This window comes from Silene latifolia, chromosome 9, assembly GCF_048544455.1.
Source record: "Silene latifolia isolate original U9 population chromosome 9, ASM4854445v1, whole genome shotgun sequence".
Classification (NCBI taxonomy): Eukaryota; Viridiplantae; Streptophyta; class Magnoliopsida; order Caryophyllales; family Caryophyllaceae; genus Silene; species Silene latifolia.
Genome location: NC_133534.1, coordinates 9,370,889 through 9,396,103, shown reverse-complemented (window position 1 = coordinate 9,396,103; position 25,215 = coordinate 9,370,889). Strand labels below are relative to the sequence as shown.

Below are 25,215 nucleotides of genomic sequence, written 5' to 3'. Positions count from 1 at the left end.
CAAACCCGACCCGAACCCAATCCAATTGACTCGTTTATCAGGGTTAAGTGTATATTTGCGTTAGGGTTGAGCAAAAAATCCGATTATTCAAACCGATCCGATATCCGATCCGATTTTTTGGATATCTGATCCGGAAGTTAAGTTTGGTTTGGATATACGATCCGAAATCTTTGGTTTTGATTTGGATATGGATATTAGAATTAAAACATTTGGATATCCGATCCGATTCGAAACTATAGTTTTCTATTATAATTTTGAGAAAATACAATTTTATTTGAAACAACAACTTAAAATAAATGTTTAAAATACTAGTGAAATATATAAGTGATACATAAATTTTATGTTGAGAACATTGGAGTGAGAATACGAAAGAAAATCATCATGTAGGAAGATGAGTATAATCGTGTTTCAAACATAATTTTAAAGTAAATTCAAAAGTATGGATATCTGATGGATATCCGCATCCCGATCCGATTATTTTGAATACCCGAACATTGAATATCCAAAATATTTGGTTTGGATATTGGATATCGAACTTTAGGAAAGTGGTAATTAGGCCCCTTAACTCTGATCAATTGTGAATTTAGGCCCCATAACTTTTATTTGGAGCAATTAAGCCCCTTAAGTTTCACCAAAAGTGAAATTCAACCCCATTTTCATAATTTTCACCAAATTCTTATATTAATATCACTTTTAATACAATTTATCAAATATAAAATATTTTTTTTATAATTTTAGAACTTTTATATTTATATTAAATATTGAGAATTATTTTATTTTGAATTTATAATATATAGACAATTTATTCTATATGTATGAATGTTATATAAATTATAAACAATTTACTAAATATGTATGTAAAAGTGTTCTTCAATGATTAATAAATTATGTAAAAATTCTTAAAGTTGCAATTAGTAATTTTTAGTTATTTAATAAATTGTTTAATACTAACATATTGTTTTTAATTAAAATTCTTGTGTAAATTTAAAAAATGGGGTTGAATTTCACTTTTGATGAAACTTAAGGGGCTTGATTGCTCCAAATAAAAGTTATGGGGCTTAATTTCACAATTGATCAGAGTTAAAGGGCCTAATTATTACTTTCGCGGGTCTACATGTTTAAACTGTGCAAGACATCCCCCCCCCCCCCCCCAAATGTTATGCTTGTTAAATCTTGTATCGGTCTTGGTGGGTGGGCATCCTAAATAAAGTTTATTAGTTTTCCAGAACATTTAGCGGAGAAGGATGCTTTATGTGTTTTTGAGAATATATACATCACATTAATTTTCCAAACAGTGCTTTGCTATGTACATGGTTTCTGGAATACTCCACTTTTACAATGTTTTCAGCTATAATACATTGAAGCTAAAATAGCGAATAACTCCTACGAAAGAGTGCTAAGGATAACACCGGCTTCATTTCTATTGCACCCCTTCATTCTCTTTGCCACTCTGCTTCCGAATTTTTGTATCAAAACAAGTCTTCAGGAATGCAATGTCGATGTTCTTTAGGATTGTAAATATAAAATGTGAAAAATCTATAGGATAACTAGTTTGGCTTTTGAAGCTGGTGGTAGCGACGTAGCTATCACGTTAGCCAGGCTTCGACTCTGGCGATTTGGAGATATAAGAATCTGCTCGAGTGATGAAACAGGAAGCAAATATTCAACAAGTTCCAACTCACTTGGATGCCCAAAGATATTATGCACCTCGACCGTCTTCAAACAATGATGATTTCCCACTTGCTTGGCCGCATTCCATATACGGCTCCGACGTCTGATAAATTGACGTCTCTCAATCACAAGTCTGTCATTCTCATTCGGCTGCAGACATAAGGATTAAGGACACACAGCAAAAATAAAATCACAAGAAAATACTAACTGTATATAATAAACCGAAAACTGTAGGTGACAACATATTACTGACCTCGTAGTGGTGCCATTCTTCCCACCAAGACTTACATGACGTATGTAGCTGTCATAAAAACGCGGAATAATACATTATCAGTTTTTATTTTCCAGGAGGAATTGTTGGGAAAGTGAATCAGGAAAAAATAAGACACGAAGAATTTCACCTTAACAGAAAATTTACGCAGGAATGGAGCAGCTTTTATCAGAACAACTGGCCAAAGAAAACACGCGTCTTTTCTACCGTGAATTTCAACTTTCAACTCCTCGAGATTCAAAGAAGTTGTAAATTCTTTCGGGTAGTTGATACTACTACGAACAACCTAGTAGAGAAAACAGAAATGTTAGAGCAGGTAGATACACACAAGAATCGGACCAATAGTTTGCAGAAAATGTTTTCACAGTTTTACCTCCTCGGACATGGCCAACTCCAACCTCTTGAGTCCACTCATGTATCCTCCGTTTTGGAGACCTGACGGAAGAAACGTTGTGCAAAAGTCTCTATCAACTGACAATTCTGATAGACAAGGAACATGCTCTAAAAGCAGCCCACTCTCTCCCCCTGAAAACTTGAGTGACGTAAGACTTGACGCTGATATCCTGAGATAAGTTGTAGCCCTGATGATCTCCAGACGCTTCAGCCTTACCGACTCCCCAGATATGTTCAGCTTATATATATCTGAGAACTCTATAGAAAGCAGCTCAATTGGAAAATGCGCTACCATAAACTCAATCACATCAGCGGAGACAGACACATATTTCAGACGAACATCTCTCAGGTTTAAACCAACAGAATTAGCGAGCATTCCCTCCAGCTTGTCTATTTTAGGAAACTTATATGCAGGAAACATACTTGAAGGGGAAAACATTTCACCCCATGTAAACAGATCCAATTCAAGTCGAGTTATCCCTTTTTGTAAGGCACATTCTACCCACGTATCAATGGAGTCATTATTACTGAAATCAAAAGGGAATCGAACAGAAAGCTCGTCAAGTACAGGCAAGCTATAAGCTTGAAAGACAGCGCTTATCCAACGTTGAAAACACGCTCTTAGCCTTCTGATTCTATTACAGGCTTCCTTAAGAGGTAGACGACTCCTTAAGAGTTTAATATCAAAACGTTTTCTACCACTTTTGTTAGTTTGCAGATGCTCAGATGCAAAGATTAACTTAGAACCAATAGTGGAAGCCCACAGCTTCTTCCATCTATGAGAAAGGATGCAATATCGCGCTCCCTCTTCTAGTGTGAATCGCGATAAAATATGAGACGCTATAACTTCATCTGGCAGACGAGTAAAGGGATCTTTACGCGACTTCAGTTTTTTATCTCGTCGAAGGGACTGCATCAAACACACAAGGAAACGGAAAATGTTAAGGTTCATATTTAAGAATTTTAATTTTGAGTAGCAAAAATCGGTAATTTTAAAACATTTTCTTGGAAATTTGGGGTAGCGAATACCCCAACTGCCAATACAAAACATGGGATGAGACGTAAACATCAACTAAGAGGTTGTTTCCGAATGACCATAATAATGAAAAATTCATGGTAACTTAGTATTGGATTTACTAATAAAAATCATCAAGGTAACTAAACATGATATTAATTTTGAAAAGGGATTCTAAGCAAATTAAATGAAGAATTAGAATCAAAGTCATTACCTTTCGGAATTCACGTTCCATCTTTACCCTCTTATTGCTCCTCATTCTACAAAATATTATAAATACAAATATTCTAGTCCTAGATCACCACCCTAGGATCCCACGTTCAAAAAAACAGGAGTATTTATAGAATGTTTTTATTTCTTTTTGGTACATACGAGTAGTATTTATAGTAAGTAAATAATTCCTAAATACCTAGTCCTAGTCCTACTCCTACTCCTACTCCTACTCCTACTCCTTAAAAGATACTCCCTCGGTCCCTCACTCCCTCCTAATCGCTATATAGAATCCGAATAATAATCTGATAAGGAAATAGGAAAGTTTCGTTTCGAAGAATATAGAGACCGGAGACTAACTAACTTTGTCAATTTAGGCCGCTTTGCGCATTCAATTCTCAAGATAAATCATTAAATCCCTTTCGAGTTGAAAATAAAAATATTTCATTTTTGGCATATATAGTCATGATAATGAGTATTAGGAAAAATTCTTTTTGTCATCCGGAGGACGGTATAAGGAGTAGATTGCCTTTGAGTGTAAGGAGTACCGTCTTCCCAGAGGACACAAGAATTCTTCCCAGACAAGAGCATACCAAGTCTACCACCACCATCAACGACAACGCCTTCATCCGGGAACTATTACAAAAAAAAATATAAAATAAGTATAAATGTGGAAAATCTAGAGGATAATTAGTGTTAGCAAATGATTAAAATTAAAATTAAAATTGAATTTGGACCATAAAAACAGGGGGGGAAACCCGAACAATAATCCGATAAGAAAATAGAGAAAAATATAAAGACTATAACGTCTATAAGGGAGTAACTAGCTTTTTGTCAATTTAGGCCATTTGCAAATAACTCTACATAAAATTTTATTTTATGTCGAATACTACACAATTTTTTGGATTATTCTCATTGGTACCCCTAACTAATTAACTTTTCTCGTCAGTAGCCCTGCCTTTTCATAATCCTCAATTGTGCCCCTAAACTTTGTTATTTATTCCTAACAGTGAACCTATCCTTTTTTCAGTCACTTCCTCTGTTAAAAGCTCACAGTGCACTGATGATGAGAATGCTCTTTCAAGAGTTATTGTGATTATCTTTCAAGAATCTACTACAATAATAGCAAACTTTTGAGACAAAGTTAATCTTATAAACCATGACATATCACTCGATATAAAATCAATTGTTATTATAGCAGCAATTCTTCATATTGATAATTAATTCCAACCCAACTCTCAGACTAAAAAAAAATAAGCCGAGAATCCGAGAACTATTACGAAAAAATTATAAAATAAATAGAAATGCGGAAAATCTAGAGGACAATTAGTTCGGCTTTAGAACTTGGTGGTAGCCACTTATTAGCTATCGCTTTAGCCTGAGTTCGACGCTCAGGATACGGTGATATAAGAATTTGCTCAAGTGATAAAACAGGAAGCAAATGTTGAATAAGTTCCGATTCACTTGGATGATCATAGAAATTATGCACCTCAACCGTCTTCAAACACGGATGATTTCGCACTTGTTTGGCCGCATTCCTTATACGGATCAGACTTTGCGCAATCTGATGCCTCTCAAACAGACTCTGATTCATCCGCTGTGACATAAGGACACACGTTAAAAACAAAATCACAAGAAAACAAAATCACGAGAAAATACTAACTGTTATATAAACCGGAAACTGTAGGTGGCAACATATTACTGACCTCGTAGTCGTGCAATCTATCCCAGTCGTAGCTAAATGACGTATGTAGCTGTCATAAAGACAGAATAATACATTATCAGTTTTTATTTTCCAGGAGGAATTGAATCAGGAAAAAAAATAAGACACGAAGAATTCACCTTTACAGAAAATTTACGCAGGAATGGAGCAGCGTTTATCAGAACAACTGGCCAAAGAAAACAATCGTCTTTTCCACCATGAATTTCAACTGTCAACTCCTCGAGATTCAGAGAAGTTGTCAAGTGTAACGGGTAGTTGATACTATTACGAACAACCTAGTACAGAAAACAGAAATATTAGAGCAGGTAGATACACACAAGAATCGGACCAGTAGTTTTCAGAAAATGTTTTACAGTTTTACCTCCTCGGACATGGCCAACTCCAACTTCGTGAGTCCACTCATGTATACTTCTTGTTGGAGACCTAACGGTAGAAACGTTTTGCAAAACTGTCTATCAACTGACAATTCTGATAGACAAGGAACATCCTCCAAAAGCAGCTCACTCTCTCGCCCTGCATACTTGAGTGACGTAAGACTTGATGCTGATATCCTGAGAGAAGTTATAGCCGCCGCGATTACTGGCACAAATATTCTAGTATTGCTGAGGTCCAGACTCTTCAGTCTTACCAACTCTCCAGATATGTTCAGCTGCTCATATATATCTGAGAACTCTATAGAAAGCCGCTCAATCGGAAAATGCGCTACCATATACTCAATCACGTCAGCATCGATGAACACACGTTTCAGACGAACATCTCTTAGGTTTAAACCAACACAATCAGCCAGCATTCCTTGGAGCTTGTCTATTTTAGGAAACATATATGGCCCGCAATGTTCTACAACCCGGGAAAATCCTACATCCCACTTAAACAGATCCAATTCAAGTCGAGTTATCCCTTTTTTTAAGGCACATTCTACCCACATATCAATAGAGTCATTATTACTGGAATCAAAAGGGAATCGAACACAAAGCTCGTCAAGTTCAGGCATGCTATAAGCTTGCAGGACATTGCTTATCCAACGTTCAAAACACGGTCTTAGCCTTTTAATTCTATTACTGACGGTTTCAATAAGAGGTAAACGATACATTGCTTGACGATAGAGTTTAATATCAGAACGTTTTCTACGACCTTGAAAATCAGCTTTTATTTGAGCGAGCATCTTTGACCTTTCATCAATTCGCAGATGCTCAGGTGCAAAGATTAACTTAGAACCAATGGTGGAACCCCACAACTTCTTCCATCTATGAGAAAGAATGCAATATCGCGCTCCCTCCTCCAGTGTGAATCGTGATAGAATATGAGACGCTATAACTTGATCTGGCAGACGAGTAAAAGGATCTTTACACGCCTTCAGTTTTTTGGCTCGTCGAAGGGACTGCATCAACACACAAGGAAACAGAAAATGTACATATTACTTTCTGAATGACATGAAGATTCCATTACATTCCTAGCAGAAAAACAACATTAGTAGTCACCCAGGGGCGAAAATAGAAATAGAATTTTGAGGTTGCGATTTTTCATCATATTATTTTATACTTCATATGTTAAGATTCATATTATTTTTTTGGAAATTTGGAGTAGCGACTATCCTTAGCAACAACATTACCACAATACCTTAGGTGCACCCGTAATAGAGGGAAAGCTGGTCAACTATTGACTTGACCATCTTATAAAAGTAGGTGTAGCTTATAAATGAGTCTCCTCACCATTTTAAATCAACCAACGTGGGACAATGCCCCAACTGCCCCGGGAGAACCTAGCTAGTAGCAGAGGGTAGCACCGCTATCCCAAATTTCCAAAAACGATAAAGATTATCTATTTTTGCTACCCAAATTTTTTAAATATAGAGCTAAACATAAGTATAAAACAACATTAGAAAAATTCACTACCCCAAAATTTTATTTCTAGGGTCGCCCCAGCAAGTGCCAACAGAAAACATGGGACGAGAACTAAACATCAACTAAGAGGCTGTTTCCGAATGCACAAAATCTCATTATAGACGGCACATATCCGTCTATAATCAAAACGGGCCAAATACAATACCATATTTCTAATAGGACAAACAACAAGTGGGGTGGTTGGGGCCAAAAATGTCACCACTTTCAAGCTATTTGACCCGTGTTGGATTTACTAAACATGACATTAATTTTGAAAAGGGATTATAAGCAAATTAAACAAACAATTAGAATCAAAGTCATCACCTTTCGGAATTCATGTTCCATCTTTACCCTCTTATTGCTCCTCATCCTAAATAATAAAGGGATTGTTGTAACCTGCAAAATAATAACAATAAGGTTTTGTCATTAGAAACAAATTCAAAAGACCATTTATAATTTATATAGTGCGTAAATTCCACAAATACAATCCAAAATTTGATTCCAAAAAACTTACCTTGAAATACAAAAAATCCAAAAATTCCAAAAAACTTACCTTGAAATACAAATAGAAATAGGAACTGGAGAGAAAGAGGAGTGTATTTATATCAAGTTTTTATTTCTTTTCTTTTTTTTTTTTTTTTGTGAGGAGGAGGTTGGATCCTCCCCGGATACAGGACCCCACCCTGCTAGGCGCCTGTACCATGTGAGTTTTTATTTCTTTTCTTTTTGGTACATACTCCCTCTTATAACCGGATAAGGAAATAGGAAAGAAAACCCGAATAACTGAATAAGGAAATATGGAAAAAAATATAGAATACGAGGAAGTGGTATTTATAGAAAATTAATAATTCCCATCGGTCTAGGAGAGCCTCACTTCTAGACCTCGCAAACCTGACCCGACTCGATAAGGTTGACCCGAGATCGGAAAGTAACTCAAACTTACTTGACCCGAATGTACCCGGAACTCAAATTGACCCGACCCGACCCAGACCAACCCGAACCTTGATTGACCCAATGTTGACCCGACCCGAGATGACCCACCCCATAGTTGAGTCAATTCAAAATGACTTAAACTAACCCAAAATGACCCGAAACGACAAGTATTATGTATGTATCACGATAAAGTTTCATTGGTTAAAACCATTCTTAATAGAGAGTTAAATTTCCGTTTGCAAAATAGTACCAAGTCATCAACTCATCGCCAAGAAACTGAAATGTCAATTACGGATTTCTGGTGAATCAAAGCTCTTCAGATATAATGCAAAAATGATTCCACACTCTGTAAAACACTACGGAGTACTATCTAAATCATAAGCGGAAACAAACAAAATTTCCGACCAAGTGCCAAAAGAACCCTGTAAAACACTACGGAGTACTATCTAAATCATAAACAGACACTTTACCTCGCTGTATCAAATACATGTATAACTAATCTCCTCTGTACATAAATAAGTTTGGTATAGTGACAATCAAAAGGTATTCCAAAAAGCGGAGCCACCCTCGAAACCCCTCCTTGTCATCTACGGACCAAAAAGGGGTTTCAGATCAGAAAACTAGGGACTCGGGTTATCCATGCAGATTGATCTATGCTCGGACCAGCCCAGATGAAGCAAAAGCCAAAAATCGTTTGGTCCTGGAAGCCGATTGAGCACACAGACCACTTTTAGCATGAATCGGAGTTGAGATTGACAGCATCACCCTTCTCTATACAAACAATGACGCAAATAGGCTCAAAATCACAAATCAAGGACCACCTATAATGCAAATATGCAATGCAAGCTCGTTCACCAGAAAATAACTACGCATCAAATCCTGGCAACGCAAATTGAGAACCGAAGGCTTCTACACGTGCTCGCAACTCCACAATGTCTTTGTTGTTTTCCAAACCCTTCACAAAGCATTTAGGCAACTTTCCATGTTCTCTCTGGATGAGACTAGTGATCTGAGCTGCCCTTATAAGAAAATCGGCAATAACCTCAAAATCTGTTTCCACACAACCCCTCGACGTCATTGCAGGGGTACCTGAGCGAGGCAAAAAAAAGGTAACTGGTTAACATTATTCTTTAACAAATTCTCCACTAGTCTGGCAGAAAATACAAATCACAAATATCATATAAAATTGTCAAAATTTGAGAGAATAATACTTATGCTTGGTTACTCACCAATTCTCACGCCTCCAGGAGTTATGGTGCCATTGTCTCCAAACAAAGCAACTTTATTCAGTGTCATATGACACGTTTCACATACCTTCTCAAAATTCTTACCTGGCAGATATGAAAAGAAATCGTTAAGATCTTGAAAAATGTTTAGAACGATGTCACTAAGAATTTAAGATATGCAAGGATACAAAGAGAGTCCTACCCGTTGATCTTACTAACTAGCAAATGGCTAAACAATATGGCAAATAGTCAATTTAACAGAGTAATAACATCAAAGGTAGGGTTTGACAAGGGAGTTTGGGGCACAAAATCCACTAATCATTTAGGTAGGTTATGAAGCTCTAATTTTCTCGAGTTTGATAAGAAACAGTTCGTTCAAAATGTGGGCAGTCGTTTTCATCTACCAAAAAACACAGAAAACCCAATAAATAGCGAAAATATGTTGTAGCGACATCCTAAAACAAAACCGTAATTCACGTAACTGATGCACTCAGCTTTTCATGAAAAATAAATCACGAACAGTTGAACATCTAGCTTACATTCCCATGAATCCCATCCACAAAAGAGTATCCATTAGTATTTAGCTCTCAAATCACACACTTTAGACAGATTTATCTGTCATTCCCAAGCGATGATTACGTCCACTCCTCTAATTTCAGTTTTTACTGATTTTGACAGTCGAAATTGAACTGTCGTAACAAGATACCTTTTTTGGCCTTGTTTAGGACAGCGGGTGGGAGATAATTGAGGCACTATCAAAATGTTCTTTTATTATTGATCACATTATAAACATTAAATATGATAAAAATAACAGCGATCTATTTCATTCTCCTGAGATAATTATTGAGTCCCCACTTTCCTTCCCTGGTGAAAAAACGGATAGAAACTGCCAGTGATCACAAAATGACTTGGACACAGTTGCTCATGATGCTGAGCGTAGCAAACAAGGACCAAGTACATGTCTATACTTTAATAAGTGCAGAGTTTAAAAGTCAAATTCTAGAGCAAAACAAAATCGAAAACAAAAAAATATTACCTGACAAGCCAAAAGGCCTTAGATCCCAAAGTAGCAAGTGATTGTCGGTACCATCTGTTACAATCTTACACCGTCTCTGCTGTAAAGCCTCGGCCAAAGCCTTAGCATTTTTCTTAACTTGTTGCATGTACGCCTTATACCCAGGAGTAGCAACTTGTTTCAAGGCTATAGCAAGAGCAGCAATGTGGTTATTGTGTGGACCACCTTGTAAAGCTGGGAATACAGCAAAGTTTATCTTCTCCTCAAAGTCGTAAAGCTCAGTATCATCAGATGGATTTAACAGCATTCCTCTCTTCCTTGGCTTTTTGCCTTTCCTGTAGAATATTATACCTCCTCTGGGACCTCTCAGACTCTTATGAGTTGTAGAGGTGACAATGTCACAATACTCAAAAGGGTTTTCACATTCCTGTAGGAAATACACAAGAAAATTAGGCATAGGCAGACATAACAATTTCTCTAATTTACTTTAACTTCTCCAATTAGACAATATCACTAATTTTAAGACAACAGGTGTAACGAAATAAAAAGCATGGGAGAACACATCACAACAATCTCGCTACTTCCAAACAAAAAGTTCATGACTCATGTAGATACTCAGAACAGTAAGTTTATAATCTCCTAGTTCCACAGAGCCTAACAAATACTCCGTACCACTTTACCATAGCGAGTTAGCAACTATAGTGCTTAACATAACAGCAATTACATAACAAATACTCTGTTGCATTGAACTAGTCACGAAACTACTCCATCCCTAAATCTTGATTACCATAGCCATAAAATTCCTAAACAAAAATATCATCATGACGCTCCAAGTAAACAATATACTAAAGTACAGCCGAGAGCTCAATCAAAACGAAGTTCCAAACAATCACATGACATCAAACATCTAAACCACAACATTAACCGGGTGCCTTAAGGGCTCCCGCAAATTGCAGGGTAGTAGGGGTAGGGATAGAGGGTCGGACGTCTGTAGCCTTATACTTATGTTTAGGACACAGAGAGGCTGTTCCCAAGACGAAAATTGCGTTGAAAAACTGTCATTTCACAATAAAAAAAGAAGGGTAGTCAGACAGTCAGTTTAGTTAGCCATTTTGCTTGAAAAATAAACACTTGAAAACCTCACCTTAGCAGCAACAAGGCCACTAATCTGAGCCATATCACACATCAAAATGGCACCACTTTTATCAGCAATCTGCCTTAACCTCGCATACTTCCATTCTCGAGGATAAGAACTCCCACCACAAATCAATATCTTAGGACGAAAATCGAGTGCTTTCTCCTCCAACTTATCATAATCCACAAGCCCAGTTTGAGGATTAACCTTATAAGGCAAACTCTCAAAGAAAATTGAAGCACCCGAAACTTTCCTACCATTAGGAGTATAACACCCATGACTAGTATTCCCTCCTGAAAGCGTATCCAACCCCATAATCCGATCCCCAGGCAACAAAAGCCCCGTATAAACCGCGAAATTCGCAGAAGTACACGAATATGGCTGAACATTCACACCCCAATTCTCGGAACTCAAGTCAAATGCCGCTAATGCTCGCTGACAACAAAGCGATTCAATCTCGTCTATATACTGATTACCTCCATAATACCTCTGCCCCGGCATTCCCTCGGAATACTTATTCGTTAAATGACTTCCTAACGCTTCCATTACTGCCCTGCACACGAAATTCTCCGAAGCGATCAATTCAATCCCTTTATACTGCCTTTGCGTCTCCTTTTCGATAATGTCGAAGATTTCCGGGTCAGCCAACTGTAAAGACTGATTCCCCCACGCCTTAACCACACAATTACGTGATTCGACACTCGATTCAACCATCGCTCGCTTCGTCACAGCTGTTGACGATGACGATACCGAATCCTCCCTATCACGACGTCGTTTCAAGCACATAGGGTGTCCTAATATCCGAAACTCAACCCCGTCATCATCTTCATCTTCTTCGACATCATTAATCGTATTGGCGCCGCTTTCACTTTCGCCTACGCTTCTTCGATTATCGATTCGGCGAGAGGTTTGGTCGAGCAATTGAAGAGCAAGAGAGGAATTAGGGTTTCCTCTTCGATTAGGGTTTGATGAAGGTGGTGGAAGTGATGAATTGTGCGACGAGTGTGAGAATAACCCTAACGATAAATTCGATTGCATATCCATCCACAAATTTCACAATTAAATTAATTCAATTACAATTACAATCACAAAATCAACAACAACAAGAACAATAACAAGGAGAAAACTGAGAAATTGATTGATTAGGAGAAGAAAAGGGGGAAATTTCCATGAAATTGGAATCGAGGAAACCCTAGATTAGAGTGTTCGGTGTAGAGAGAGGAAGAGAAATGAGAAACAGAGTGAATAATGACAAGAGACTTATTTATACTGTTAGTTTTGTGTGAGACGGTTTTATACAAAGATATGGTAATACGGATTCTAATTATGTAAAATCGTCTTACATAAAAACGGAAACGGAGTATTTGGATAAAGGGAGGGGATAAGATGAATCTGGACGTTGTAATAAGTGACAAGATTTACATTAAGATAATACGGAGTATAAAGCGGTTTTAAATATGTAAGACCGTCTTATAAAAGTATCTGGATTATTTGTAAAGGAAGGGGGAGAAAGGGGAAAAGGGATGAACCTGGACGTAGTTATAAAGGAAGGGAGATATTTATGGGAAGTTTGGACGGGTTCTTTAGCTTCATGCCTTCATGAATGGGGACACCATCTTTGAATTATATTATTCTAACCACCCAGGGTTGATATTTAAGTTTTAAATTAAGGGTTTAAGACCGTTTTATGATAAGTTACTTAATTCGTGAGTATGTGATAAAGTGATATGTAGTAGAAGTTGTTGATAAAAGGAATTTTGATAAGTTGTGGAGAAAAGGAGACCAATAATGATGGCGAAAGAATATGACTTTAGTAGGTGAGAGTGAGTACCAAGTCAAAACAAGATCGATTAGTTTGAAAATTCGAACATGGACTTTATTCTTTATGGAGAAAAGGAGACCAATAATGATGACGAAAGAATATATTTAGTCTAAATTGTTTAAGGTTGAATAGTAGTTACTCGTACTAAATAAACAGTTGTTGACGATGATGTAAAAGTATATTATATTATATAATGGATTACTTTTATTTTCAAGTAAAGTGGTTTTAGCATAAACTACATCACACATTTTCAATTTATGTTGAATCTAATTTTGGTTTGGTGGTCTCTTGACCATTACTCTTTCTTTCTCTTTTTTTTCTTTGACCATTTCTCTTTCTTGATATACTTAAAAGTTGAAGTCGAACTTGTCAGCTTCAAGGTTAAGAAACCAAATAAGAGTATTTATGTTTTCAGCAAGCCTCCCTCGTGACAGGCATATTCGTCATAAGTTTAAGACGGTCAAGTATTACCCGATATTATTCATATAGGTAAATAAGATAAAATAGATTGTTACTTCCTAGACAATGTGCTTTTGTCTTATATATGAGTATGGGTAGTACTTGACAAAGGTATTATCCCTCCGTCCCATTTATTTACGTACTTTTTACTTTTTTACTCTTTGTGAAGATTTTTGAACCAAAAGTATTTAATTATTTACATATTGGGTATAGCCGTATAGGGGGATGGATCATCTCCACTACCTCATATTTCCAGGATGTAAAATATCTTACTACATTACTAGTATAGATCCCGCGCAAATGCGCGGTTTTTAGATAGAGATATTTGAGAATTTAACGATTTTACCACTGCAATAACTTCATTTGAAATTTAATTATGAAATTTACGTTTAGATAGAGATATTAGAGAATTTAAAAATTTTACCACTATAATAACTCCATTTGAAATTTAATTAAAAAATATATTATTAAGAGGTAGAAAAGAGAAGGTTCAACACTTATACTCAGCCTAAGATTAACTTTACTTTAAAAAATATTGTTATTGTATCATTATTTTCATTAAAGGCGTAATATAAACGTGAAAGAATGACATTGAAAATACAATCAGATAAAGAATAAAAAATATATTTTACATCATAGATCGGGTATTGGTTTTTCTTTTCAAATGAAGGGCTTCTTCAAAAAACCAGAGTTAGCCGAGTAGTTCGAGCATGAGTGTTTATGAAAAGCTGAAAAATGGAAGGATATGTGTTGTAATAAATATATTTATGTATATGTTAAATTAAAAAAAATTAAAAATTAACCAAAGTTTAAATGTTCACATAGTATGGAGCAAAGATAGATATTAAGTTAAACGATAAGAAAACGTATATTATTTGTAAGTTTTTCCTTTTAGAAGTAAAAAAACAAAATAATTTATGAATACTCTCACTTGTAATACGTTTGTTTCAAAAAACAGAATAATAGAATTAATTAGAACGTATTTGCTAAAAAAAAGTCCGTGACCATCATGTTTTGTTTCAAAAAATAATAATAATAATGAAATATTTCTATCACATCATACCTATAATTAGTGTAATTTCATTTATGTAACAAAATTAAAAAATCATTTCAATATGTTCATACAAATTGAAAAAATATTACCCTTTTTAAACATAAAATTATCTATTGCATAGAATAGTTGCCTCGGTTCTAGATAGCAAGTCATTTAGGCGGTAACATTTTAAGAAACTCTTATTCTTTTTGTATAAGGGGGGATTATGTGTGACCGTCAACACGTCGTACGGTAAAACAGGCAAAAATTGACCATTTTTTATAAACAATGCTCATTTTATTTAAAAAAGTGGCACCTTAAAGTGGTCATTTTTAACATAAAATAATCATTTTTTCTGTGGTAGTACAATACAACGATCTATTGCGAGGCGTGATGGACAAAATAGTTGAAACTCTCAATCTTCCAGCGCATTGGAAAAGAAATACACAAATTCTCATTATAGACGGACATTATCCGTCTATACGTATAGACGGATACCATTTTCTCTCACAAAATACCCATTTGCCATAAAGTGGAAAGCACATGAGGGTGCCCCACCTTGTCCCCCTACTCATTTTATTAGAGGTCTTTACCCGTTTATTCGACCCACCCGTCTATACCAAGACCTATTGAAAGAAATAATGATATTACAAAGGCCTTCAACAGGGCGTTGAACGACAAAATAATAAGCTTGCACCTCAATACCATTAAAATATAAATGTCTTGAAAAATTGAACCCAAGGGCTTGTGGATTAAACCGACCACGATATGTTTTGAAATGACTGGGACAAAGATATGCGAGGGAATTTCAAACAACGATAACCATCCTCCTATAACTAAAAGAATAAGAAATCTTATGTTTTTTCCCGCTCAATTGTCTTCACCTTCTTAAAGGGCCTAATTTTTCAACTTATCAAATTAGCCCATATACTTATTCTAATAATGGCCCAAATTTCAAATCTGCCCAACTGATATTTTTCCATCCAAATGAACTCTTCATACATTACATACAAATCTTACAAATCTTTAATAAAATCAAATTTAAAATCAAAATATTGGCTCAATCTTTGCCACAAATAAAATATTTGGCAAAAAAGATTCCACAACTTTATCCCATATTTAATAAAATATTTTGCATTCAATTAACTTGCTATTTAATAACGCATTCACACTCCAATTTTCATAAAAAAAAAAACCTAAAAATAAATTAAAAAACATATTAATGTAAAATAAAAAATTAAATTATATACTAGGTATATAATTTTCATATTGTGAATATATGCTACGTGATATTATAATTATCCCGTCATATTATAATTATCTCAATTAATAATATATGCACGTGATATATTGATTTATGAATATCCTATAATATATATACTTATTTATTATGACTATATGCTACGTGATATTATATAGTATGATAATATATATATCCTATATATACTACGAGATTATACTTACATTTTTTTTAACTCAATGATCATATCCCCTATTAGTAGTGACCCTATATAGAGTATGTTTTTGAATAATAATCGGTTTTCATTATATGGAATAATAAAAAAAGGCTTGCACAAAAATAATTTAATCTAAAAGTCTTTTAAATAGTACACTTTTTTTTAAATATATCACTAACATTATAACGTACATTAGAACTTAATAATAAGTACAACTCATTTATACAAATATCTTAAATGGCCACTATATAAGCAAAACTCACAAATATCATTCTTTAGCTCTCAAATACCGTGCTTTAGCACGGGATCTCAACTAGTATTCGGGATGAAGAGAGTACTAACAAGTAACAACACATGTTGTGAAATGACCGGTGACCTAAACAGCATCACCCAATTCCAGTAGCGTAGTTATTGACATTCATACAACGAACAGTCATAGAAAGATATTAATCAGTCTGGTAAGCATAGGCCATCAGGTCCTATACCCTATCGCCGTATCAAGTGCCAGCAAAAGATCGACCTCAAAATGACCATAACATCAAATAAAATAAAAACTTCCAAAGCAGCCACATAATCATGTGCAGACTCAATATTAAAGCCGCCTAGTTTTGTTCATGTTGCCTGGTATAAATATTATTTTGCTTAAATTTACAATTAGAAGAACTATTGAATCTCGTAGAGTCACGGCACAATGGAGACTCATACCAAGCAATAAACCTAGATATGATTGTTTACCTTCCACCCGTAAACCCTCTCTGGACGAAATCAGCATATAGCAACAGCACATGATAAGATGACACAAAACTAGGATACGGCTCCTACTTAGACACGCAGAAAATTATAGCATACCAAAATGAGACCAGTCTCTCTTCTCAGATCCAGAGAACGCAACTAAAGAGATCTACTTAGGATTGGTTCCACAATTTCACCATGAGTACACCTCCTAACACTTAACATAAAAGCATCCGGTAATACTTGATATAGAAAGGCCAGATTAAGGGACATTTTCCTAAATTCACAGATGATCCTATCAATGACGCTAATAAGACCTTATGTCCCAAGCTTCCTAGCGCCATTAGCAACCATCCCGGAGAAGAGTTGCTTAGTCAACGACGCACCAGGCAAAACAAAAATAACTCATCATCCTCCCTGCCCTCGACAAAATCAACCGCCATACCCATCTCCTTAACCATATACTCAGCAAACCCACCTGGTTTAAAATCCCTCTCGATCATCCTCTCCCCAAACAACTTCATCGCCATAAATGTTTGTGTGCGTGTGATGGGGTGGTGGCGGAAACTTGTAATTTACATCTCATACAAATAAAATCCAAATTTGAACTAAAATAAAGTTATTGCATGACGAGGACTCTGCCACTAGACCTAAACGGCATCACCCCAATTCCAAATTCCTAGTTACTAGACAGCAGACATCCATACAATGAGCAATCACAGAAAGATATTAAGAGGTCTTGCAAGTATAAACATCAGGTCCTACCGTGCTATTTGGCTATATTGGCCTATTGCCATACCAAGTGCCAGTAAAACATCAACCTCAAAATGACCATGACATATAAGAAAAAACCGCCATAACACGAACAAAACAGCCACATGCTCCTATAGTCTATATAAGTATATATTACAGCCGCCTAGTTGTTCACATAGTTTGATATAAATCTTTTGCTTAAGTTAAAATTAGAGGAACTGTGAATCCTGACTGTACTTCTGATACTCGTACAGTCATACTAACAATAATCCCAGATTACGATCTTTTACCTTTCGGCTTTCTCCCTCCCTCCCTCTCTCCCTCCCTCCCCTGTAAAGAATCTTAGAATGACACGGACGATATAAGCATACAGCAGTAGCACATACAAAATGACAAAAAACTAGGATACGTCTCCTACTTGGACATGCAGTAGGTACAGGCTTACATCATAATTCATAACCCAATTGAGACCAATCTGTTCTCCGATCAGGAAAATGCCACTACGAAATCTACTTAGGGATGGTTCCACACTTCCAACATAAGTACACCTCTAGCACTTACATAGAAGTATCCTCTAATACTTGTTATAGAAAGGCCATATTGAGCTAGAGCAAAAATATTCATTTGATTATCATATCATAACAGAGAAAGAAATCTTGCATAATGAGCACAAAAAAAATGGGAAACTTAATAGCTTAAAAATCAGAGAAAGCTTGCTTGTGTGGTGGCAACAAGTTGACATTTTTTATCCCTGCCTCTATTGTTCCACTTGTTACTTCCCAAATACTTGAGGAACGGGTTTGAGGCAGATAATTGCATCCAAACATACCTCTAACCAAACTCTAATCTTTGATGAAGAATCTTAATTAAAGGTTTCTTCAAAATACTCTTATCATCTTGGGTAATTCGTACATTGACATGTATCTAAGCAACAACAACAACAACATTACCCCAGTGCCTCAATGGCTCCCGTAAATTGCGGGGTAAGGGGGGGTCGGATGTACGCAGCCTTACCCTTGTGTTAGCAACACAAAGAGGCTGTTTCCGAATGACTCAAGATGAAAATTGCGTCGAGAACTGTATTGAAGGACCGCTACTTCACAAAAGAAAGGACAACCACTTTAGTGAGCCATTTTGATTTACATATATCTAAGCAAGCAGAATTTATTCCATCATGAATATCGGCAACCAACAGTGCAGCTAAACATTCATTTACATATGGGATTTCACCTTATCTTCCACAAGCAATTAGGTTTTACAGATAACTCAGGTGCTACAGAGGCAACACAGGTCTAATCATAGACAATATACATCATTTAAGTCATCATTAAACACACACAATGCTTATCACAAAGACAGGAAACAGAAGCATTCACGGATTCACCTCATATGCCATTGATCCTCTCAATAACACTAATGAGCCCTTGAGTGCCAAGCTTCCCATCACCATTAGCAACCATCCCAGAGAAGAGCTGCTTAGTCAACGCCGCACCAGGCAAAACAACAACCCCATCATCTTCCCCACCCTCGACAAAATTAACCCCCATACCCATATCTTTAACCATATACTCAGCAAACCCACCTGGTTTAAAATCCCTCTCAATCATCCTACCCCCATACAACTCCATCACCATAGACCCTGCTGCCCCTCCTCGTATCGCCTCAACCCATTTCCCCTTATCCAAACCCGCTTTCCCCGCAAACACTAACCCTTCACTCAACCCAAGCAAATTTGCACCCACTATAATCTGATTAGCAATCTTACAACTCATCCCACTCCCTGCCCCACCCATATAACTCACTTTACTACCCATTATTCGCAACAACGGGTTCAACCAGTCAACCACATTCTCATCACCACCCGCAAATATCGCCAAGTTTCCATTTTTAGCACCAATGTCACCCCCAGACACAGGTGCATCAACTGCCCAACAATTCTTTTCTCGGGCAATTGCGAAAATTTCTTTCGCTAAACCCGGGTCACTACTAGTATGATCAACTATAACCCCATTGGGTCCTAAACCGGATAAAACACCAGTGTTTTTCTCTAAGACAATTCGTCGAACATCTTGCGGGTGTCCCAACATAGTGAAGACAACATCGCTTGATTGCGCAACTTCGACCGGGGAATTTACGAGTTTTGCGCCGAGTGATTGAAGATTGGCGGCTTTTGAAGGAGTTCGAGCGAAAATGGTGAGAGAGTAACCTGCAGAAATTAGGCGAGACGCCATTGATTCTCCCATTACTCCAATGCCAATCCATCCAATACGAGTGGTTGATGGTGATATTGATGTGGGATATGGAGCTCCATTTTTGGGGATTAATGGAGGTATTTCCGCCATTATTGGAGTTGCTGATTAGATGATTAAGGTTGGTGTTTGGGTCTTTAGTGTGAGATCGATGCGGTTAGAAGAGATTCAATCAATTGATCTAGTGAGTAAATATCGTGAGGTTATGGGTTCGATTCCTATAAAATTTATCTATTGCGTCGGTTGTTTTTGGATAATTTACCAGGGTGAAGACCCCATGTTTTCCCTCAAAAAAAAAAAAAAAAAAAAAAAATTTACCAGGGTGAAGAAAAAAAAAAAATCAAAATAGTTTAATTCACGATTGTCGATGATGATATTAATTTCGTAGAGATTTTTTTTTTATTAAAGTAATTTTTATTAACACAAATTCTCATTTCAAATTAAACTATCCATGTTAACAACCAGTTACTCTTGCTGAAGACGGATCGGAGCAAGTGACGGGTAATGTCACTCATAAAACGGATAGAGGGGACAAGGTGGGTGCACCCCATGTGCTTCCCTCTCTCCTCTATTTGGGTCATTTGTGAGAGAAAATGGTATCCGTCACTTCAAAGTGACGAATACGTGTCGTCTTCAATAGATTTTGTGGTTAACAATTTGATAGGCCATAAAAAAGTTAATCTTAAGTCTTAGCTTTTTACACTCTTTTCTTCGAGACGTGACAAATGAGCCTGGCTAATTCAATGTTCTTATGAAGTATTGTGTCCTATCAGATTTATAAAGGGGGCTGATTTATATCGACGACGTTTTAGTAAATATCGACGACGTTTTTCATAAAAAAGACGATGACTGCCCTTTTGACTTTCTCTCTCTAAAAAAAATTCTCTCAAACTCAACTAAATTAAAAACAAAAAACAACAACAACAACAATTAACAATATGTCGGATCTCGATTCAACGGTGCGTAAACAACTTAATCATTTGCTTAATTTTTCAATTTTTTTTGCGCATCGTTCATGCTATTCGATAGTTGAATTAATTGACGTATTAACTTAGTAGTAGCGAATGTTTGAATTTGTTGCGTAATCTGAAAAATGTCCCCCGAAAGATGAACCATGGCCAAAGTTGGAAACCAACGTTCAGACCACGGTCCAAACGTTGGAAACCAACGTTTCCACGGACCAAACGAAGCATTTCCACGTTTGGCCATGGTCCAACGTTTGATTTCCACGTTTGGCCATGGTCCAACGTAGGATTTCACTATTTGGCCGTGGTCAAACGTTGGAATTCAATGTTTGGCCGTGGTCAAACGTTGGATTTCATTGTTTGGCCGTGGTCAAATGTTGATTTTTATTGTTTGGCCGTGGATTAAAGTTGGTTTTCGTTGTTCGTCCGCGGTTGATCGATGGAAAGTAATGTTTCGCCGCGGTCGTTTGTTGAGTCTCGTGTTTTAGGCATGAATTACTCGTTTTCTACTCGTTTTTACATGTTTTTCTTTCGTTTTACGCAACTTATGTTGTTTATTAATCTTTTTTATTGTCTTACTATAGTCTTATTGCTTGTAACAGGAATCGTGGGAGGATTTTGGCGAGAATCCAATTGATTACAACCCGTTGTTCGAGACTACTATAGATTTCGAAACGCGTGACGATGCTTTCAATTGGGCTCAGAAAATCGCATTTGAGAATGGGTTTGCTTTGGTTAAAGCAAATAACGGAGCTAAAAATAGGAAAAAGAACGGGTTGTTGGCAAGTTATTTTCGATGTAAAAGACACGGTAAACCAAAAGAATCGGACGATCTTGAAAAGCTAAGGAGGTCGCAGAAGTGTTCATGCAAGTTTCGTATACGTGCCGTTCAAAATTTCGTGTCTAAAAATGATAAAGAGACGGTGGTGTGGAACATTGTAACCTCCGAGGGTTTTGCAAATACTCACTACTTCATAACAATGGCTAACATAAAAAACACAAACAAATACAAGATACACTTGAAATTCAAAATAACCGTTATAATTCAAATGTTACCGTTATAATTCAAAATAACCGTTATAATTCAAATGTTACCGTTATAATTCAAAATAACCGTTATAATTCAAATGTTACCGTTATAATTCAAATGTTACCGTTATAATTCAAAATAACCGTTACAATTCAAAAATAGCCGTTACAATTAATAGCTTATAAATAGGCCATTCTATGTCAATTTCAATCACAACATCCAATCCTATTCACTCACTACAATACTAAAATGGTTCTCACAAATGCTCAAAAAACCAGAGTTTATCAAATAAGAATCGATCTAATTGTTCAAAATTTACCAATTCTAATTGAGCGTCTTGAATCAGTGGTTCCCAGTGCCACTGTATGGCACATGCTTGAAGAGCCTCCAATTGGTAGCCTTTGTATAATTTTACAAGGGAACCCGGATCATATTCTAACTCCAGCAGTTAGAGATGAGGTTGTTTCTGATGAAGTACTAAACGAGAAGATGTGGGAGTTTCGCAGGTTAAAAAGTGATATCTTTACAAATTTTGAGCGCATCCTCACCGTGATCGATTACCCAAGACTATCAGACTTATGTGCTGGTAGAGTGCCGGGGCAAGGAATTCTTTATCTCTACTTGAATGATTTGTTGACTGAATATATGTCTACCCAACATAAAGAAATTGAGGTTCAAGATCATGAAGAAGATAAGGAATCGTCGTCTTCTTCATCGGAAGATAATTAAGTTCGATAGTTATTTAATTATGTTATGTTTACGGTATGGGGTTTGAGGTTTGGGGTTTAGGGTTTAGGGTTTGGGGTTTAGGGTTTGGGGTTTGGGGTTTGGGGTTTAGGGTTTAGGGTTTAGGGTATGAGTTTAGTTTTGTTTTAATTATGTTTTAAATGGTTTATGTTTTAATTATATTTTAAGTGGTTTATGTAATGTCGTTGTATTTCAATTAATGAATGTTTTAATTAAATTATGTTAAATTACATTTTAAGTCATTTAATTAAATATCGTTGAATTTAATTAAATACCGTCTCCAAACAAAAAGACAAACATCTGAAAAAAAACATATAAAAATTATCCATACAAAGATACGAAAAAAACCATACAAACATAATCCAAACAAACATAATCCAAACAAATAGAAAAACATAAGAAAATAAAAACAAACTAATCATCATACACGTCTTCATAGTAAAGACGCATCCCCGCAAACAAATCCTCTATAGTATCTCTCTCAGCCTCCTCATCATCTTGCTGGAAGACATTCTTGAACTTACGACTAAGAGCTAGGGCGACTTCCGGCTCCTCATGAAACTCGACAGACCGAAAATGGAGGCGGTGTGAGGGGGGGGGGGGTAAAGGTAAGGGTGTGAATGGTCTGCATACCAAGACATGTATCCATCAGTACACTCGAAAGGCATGTATGATTTCTTTGACAGGTTTCAGAGGTGTGTGATGGATATCTCGGACATCCATGTCCTATCGGGCTCTTGCCCGAAGTCCAGCCTGTAAGTCCCGTTCGCGGGCCGAGACTCATTCACCGCAATAGGCATCGAGACCGGGACAGTCTGACGGTACCCAAACTGACGCATGCACCGATCCGGCTGGTACGGCTCTACTATATCAAGATGCCTAATAAAACCCGAGTAAAACGATACTCTGCAAGCTCCCTGAGGACGGTTCCCGTAAGGCAACCATCGGACATGCTCCGACCTAAGATCGTCCAAACTATGACGATACATCTGAAAAGTATGAGAATCGCCCTTACCCCGAGGCAAAGTGGCCCAAGCCTGGACAAGAGGACGGTCCTAAAAAAAAAACCACCACCGGGTCGGAACCTAGGAAAGTACTCGTATATCCACGCCTGGAGTAACGGTAGACACCCACTAACACCACTACTATCTCGGCGCGATGCTATCCCTAGTTGTCGGTACAAGTAAGCCAAACAAGCCGCACCCCAAGCATATGAACCAACCCGCTCAAGACTATCAAACAAGGGCAACAATTGAGTGGACACCCTATCACCACTCTTATCCATGAAAAGAGTATGACCCAGTAACATCAAGAGGTAAGCCCGTAACGAGTTAGGCTCGTTCCCTAGGTAAACAACATTCCTCAACTCCGATGTTAGTAAACCGCCATTCTTGTATAGCGGTGGTACAACATCGGACTCAGGAACTCCATAAAACCTCGCAATCTTGCCCCTCAGACCACTGTCATCATCCTCGCCCGAACCGCCCACAAGCACCCGATCACCACTAACAGGTATCCCAAGAATATGCTGGACATCATGGAGCATGATACTAATCTCTCCAAAAGGCATATGGAAAGTGTTAGTATCCGCGTGCCACCTCTTGATAAAAGCACTAAGGAGGTTATCATCTAGACCGGTGGTAAAACACTCTTTCAAAACCCCAAGCCCGCTCGCCTGTACCCTAGTTGCAACGCCCTCAGTGAGAACCATGTGCCTAATCTCCCTCGCAGCTTTCGGCCTCTCGTAGAGCTTGATCCACGACCTCATATTCTCCGGGTTAGGGTCCGACCAACTGTTGAACGCAACGTGACCACCAAAACTCCGTAGGGTGGCAATGTTCCTAGGACCACCAGGAACGGGCTCTCTCAAGATCCAAGAACTATCCTTCCTCGGCCTCCTCGACCTATCGGTGCTAGAGGACTCTCTAACACTCGAATAACGTCCACTACTATCCCGGCCCAACTTCAGACTCAACACTCTCGGCGGTGGCGGGTTCGGTTGGACCACATACTCTCCAGCATCCTCCTCCTCCTCCCCGGAACCGTCATCCGACGGCTCATCCTCTCTATCAGCAACCTCCCGTGACCTCGCCTCCTCCGTCTCGCTAACGACGTGACCGGGAGTAGGCATCATAACCATTCCAGACGTCTCTCGAAGTGGGGGTGGCTGCTTGTGGGCCTGCTTCACTCGTAAACGACGCTTCGAGCCCGTAACATTATGCCCAACGGTACGGTCGTGTATGTTAGGCGGAGGCGGAGCATTCATGATTGCCTTTCCTCTCTCATTTCGATCTGCCATCTGCATTAGGAAATTATAAGTTGTTAGAAAACACGTTAATCGACTAAATATCATATAAAGTAAAAAAAAAAAGGCAAATAATAGCATAAAACACGGTTTTTTAAAAAAAAAAATTAATTTACCGCGGCCGAACAAAAATGCCCCTTCTTTGACCGCGGTTGAACAAAAAAATACCTTGTTTGACCGTGGCTAAACAT

General features: G+C 37.3%; 3 protein-coding genes across 3 annotated transcripts; all 3 read right to left on the bottom strand.

Moving 5' to 3' along the window:
- Nucleotides 1–1,256: 1,256 nt before the first annotated feature.
- On the bottom strand, nt 1,257–7,722 carry LOC141599033 (uncharacterized). The gene is made up of 10 exons (XM_074418907.1): nt 7,678–7,722; nt 7,488–7,559; nt 5,645–6,661; nt 5,403–5,558; nt 5,267–5,314; nt 5,050–5,157; nt 2,316–3,245; nt 2,073–2,228; nt 1,925–1,972; nt 1,257–1,821 (listed from the first exon to the last, which is right to left on the bottom strand). Exons 2-10 carry the CDS (start codon nt 7,530–7,532, stop codon nt 1,537–1,539), a joined length of 2,793 nt encoding a protein of 930 aa, XP_074275008.1. The 5' UTR covers nt 7,533–7,559; nt 7,678–7,722; the 3' UTR covers nt 1,257–1,536.
- Nucleotides 7,723–8,391: 669 nt separating this feature from the next.
- Nucleotides 8,392–13,199, bottom strand: LOC141599034 (serine hydroxymethyltransferase 7-like). The gene is made up of 4 exons (XM_074418908.1): nt 11,482–13,199; nt 10,359–10,764; nt 9,326–9,427; nt 8,392–9,185 (listed from the first exon to the last, which is right to left on the bottom strand). Exons 1-4 carry the CDS (start codon nt 12,514–12,516, stop codon nt 8,962–8,964), a joined length of 1,767 nt encoding a protein of 588 aa, XP_074275009.1. The 5' UTR covers nt 12,517–13,199; the 3' UTR covers nt 8,392–8,961.
- Nucleotides 13,200–18,869: 5,670 nt separating this feature from the next.
- On the bottom strand, nt 18,870–20,190 carry LOC141599032 (putative 3-hydroxyisobutyrate dehydrogenase-like 2, mitochondrial). The gene has a single exon (XM_074418906.1). The coding sequence runs from the start codon at nt 20,068–20,070 to the stop codon at nt 19,114–19,116; it is 957 nt and encodes a 318-aa protein (XP_074275007.1). The 5' UTR covers nt 20,071–20,190; the 3' UTR covers nt 18,870–19,113.
- Nucleotides 20,191–25,215: the final 5,025 nt, after the last annotated feature.

Coding starts and splice junctions, on each gene's coding strand:
- LOC141599034 (XM_074418908.1), bottom strand. CDS start 12,516: ATGGATATGCAATCGAATTTATCGTTAGGGTTATTCTCACACTCGTCG. Junction 10,765..11,481: donor GTGGCCTTGTTGCTGCTAAG/GTGAGGTTTTCA, acceptor TATTTCCTACAG/GAATGTGAAAACCCTTTTGA. Junction 9,186..9,325: donor TCCTGGAGGCGTGAGAATTG/GTGAGTAACCAA, acceptor TGCCTCGCTCAG/GTACCCCTGCAATGACGTCG.
- LOC141599032 (XM_074418906.1), bottom strand. CDS start 20,070: ATGGCGGAAATACCTCCATTAATCCCCAAAAATGGAGCTCCATATCCC.
- LOC141599033 (XM_074418907.1), bottom strand. CDS start 7,532: ATGAGGAGCAATAAGAGGGTAAAGATGGAACATGAATTCCGAAAG. Junction 5,559..5,644: donor AGTTGGCCATGTCCGAGGAG/GTAAAACTGTAA, acceptor TTTCTGTACTAG/GTTGTTCGTAATAGTATCAA. Junction 3,246..5,049: donor CGTGTTTGAAGACGGTTGAG/GTGCATAATTTC, acceptor TGTTTGATGCAG/TCCCTTCGACGAGATAAAAA.